This window comes from Austrofundulus limnaeus, unplaced genomic scaffold (assembly GCF_001266775.1).
Source record: "Austrofundulus limnaeus strain Quisiro unplaced genomic scaffold, Austrofundulus_limnaeus-1.0 Scaffold1886, whole genome shotgun sequence".
In the NCBI taxonomy this organism is placed as follows: domain Eukaryota; kingdom Metazoa; phylum Chordata; class Actinopteri; order Cyprinodontiformes; family Rivulidae; genus Austrofundulus; species Austrofundulus limnaeus.
In genome coordinates, this window is record NW_013954288.1 from 3,641 (window position 1) to 5,942 (window position 2,302).

The window sequence follows — 2,302 nt, forward strand, 5'->3', positions numbered from 1 at the left end:
GAACTAAGCTGGAAAAATAAAAATGAAGGTCAATTAAATTATAAAACGAGTTAAAGTTCTCCTTTTTAAGTTATTTGGTGAATTTTAAATGTATATTTTTTTAAGTTTTATCTATTTCTGCTTTTAATTATATCAGTGTCGGTCCTCCATACTGCAGAACTTAGAAGAGTTAGTTCATTGACTGAATCAGGTGTGTTGGAGCAGAGAAAAATGTAAAACATGTAGGGCTGTGGCCCTCGAGGACCAGCATTGTCCACACCATGGTTGGAGTCTGGGTTTGACCAAAACAGCTACAACTCTGTCATTTTCCATCATCTTAGTCTAAGCTAAGCTAAAGCTAACTGTCGATGTTTCTGCAGCTGAAGAGGCGAGCTGAGTCAGCTGGTCGGAGCTTCTCCAAACATTCGGGAACAGGTACCACACAGAAAAAGTGAAATGATGTTTTTTAACGTTAGAGTTTAGCTCTTGAGGCTCTTTTTATTTTCACTGCAGCATCCTCTCTGAGCAGATCATGTGTGGAGCTCCTGAAGCATCTGGGTGTTCCCGTCATCTGGGTACAGCACGGGAATTATACGTTTTAGTTTTCACCCTGGCACCATTTGCCCCTCCCTTCATATGAAAGAGTTTTTATCTTTCAGGCTCCAGGGGACGCTGAGGCCCTGTGTGCCCAGCTGGTGCGAGACGGGACTGCCGATGCGGTGGCGTCAGAGGACATGGACACGCTGCCCTTTGGAGCTAATGTTCTCATTCGTCAGCTGAATGCTAAAAGAGACAGGTGGGGGCCATCAGCTCACACGCAGCTCTGAGGTTGAGTAAAGGGCTTCTCTTCTGTTTTAATTCAAGTTGATGATTGTGGCAAATTGAACCCTTCTAAAAAAAACGACACTCCATTTACAAAGAGGTGAATTAAGCTAAAATTGACCAGATTTTGTTTGATAATTTTGAAACTTATAAATCATCACTGAATGAAATCAAGTATGTTTGCAAAGACTCACATCAGGTTGCTTGTAGAGTTGAAGTGATTCACGATTAGTTGTAACATTAGACTTTATTTGATTAACATATTTTAACTGTAAAATAAAGACTGTAAAAATACTGTAGGGTGTTTAGTAAATTTTAAAAAACACAGACGGGGCCATTTTATTTACATGCAAAGCATTCTGGGTAAATGATGACATCGACTAGGTCCTTGGTGCGAGGCTGCTGCGTTCAGTAGTCCCAGGAAGTGTGTTCCCATTGGTAGATTTAAACTGGAACACCCCCTCCAGTGGTAATATTCCACTCATATAGTGGAAGAAATGAAACTGCCCCCAGTTTCGATTTCAAGATGGCGGCTATTCGCTGCTTTAGAAAGTTAACGCCATAGCTTTTACTGTTAATTATTTTTCTTAATTTTTTATGCATGTTTAATCACTCGCACAAGTAGTGTGTTGTCTGTGCAATGCTGTACTTATTAAAATCAATGTTTATTTGCATGACGTACGTAGTAGAGCTCTCTTTTTGTCATTGTTTATATTGTAGCAGTGTTGTAGCTAGGTTAGCGGCAACAATACAATCGCCTGTCGTTAACTGGAATGCAGTTTCATATGGTTTGTTGAGAAATGACGTCACTACCGTTTACCAGTTCCCGGAATACGATGTAAATGGAACGCAGCATAGATCCACCCTGAAGGTTAATCTTGGACAAAACCAGACAGCGTTGACAGAGAGGAGAAGGTAGAAATGACTCAGTCTGTAACTGAAAATATAGATGGACAACAGAGCTGCTTCATGGAAGAAGAACCTCAGCTTAGCCTGTTAGCTTTAGCGCCAACAATATATTGCTATATACGTATATATTAATGTATTAGCTTGGTGCTAGTGCAAAAGCTAACAAGCTAAACTGAGGTCCTCCATCCATATCATTTCTGCATTCTCCTCTGTCATGTGGATGGAAGACCTCAATGACGCAAGGAGAATGTGTAGCACTGAGCTAATGTATGGCAATAGCGTCGGCACTAATGCAGAAGCTAACAGGAAAAACAGCCTTGTAATGGGGTGATTAGGTTTACAGGACAGGGCCAAGGTTAGGCTATAGAAATGACTGGAAAATCTCCACAGGGATAGAAAAAACAACTCAAGTGTGTGTGTGTAAGCAAAATATCTGTGTATTGGGGAACACTCTCTGACCACCACACCAAATCTGAGCTCAATATTCACAAAATTAATTGAACTACTGTCATTTTTGTCCTGATGCATCTCAATAATCCAGGTAAAAAATCAAAAGGAAAAAAATTGTATAGGTCCTCTGGACGGGTTCTTC

General features: G+C 40.5%; 1 protein-coding gene across 1 annotated transcript in view; it reads left to right on the top strand.

Moving 5' to 3' along the window:
- Window positions 1–359: 359 nt before the first annotated feature.
- zgc:110269 (probable flap endonuclease 1 homolog) overlaps window positions 360–2,302 on the top strand; it is a gene marked incomplete at its 5' end in the record, with an annotated part of 7,092 nt that continues 5,149 nt past the window's right edge. The window contains 3 exon segments of the mRNA XM_014033891.1: window positions 360–414; window positions 493–554; window positions 639–775. Of these exon segments, the coding sequence (XP_013889345.1) occupies window positions 360–414; window positions 493–554; window positions 639–775 (254 nt within the window).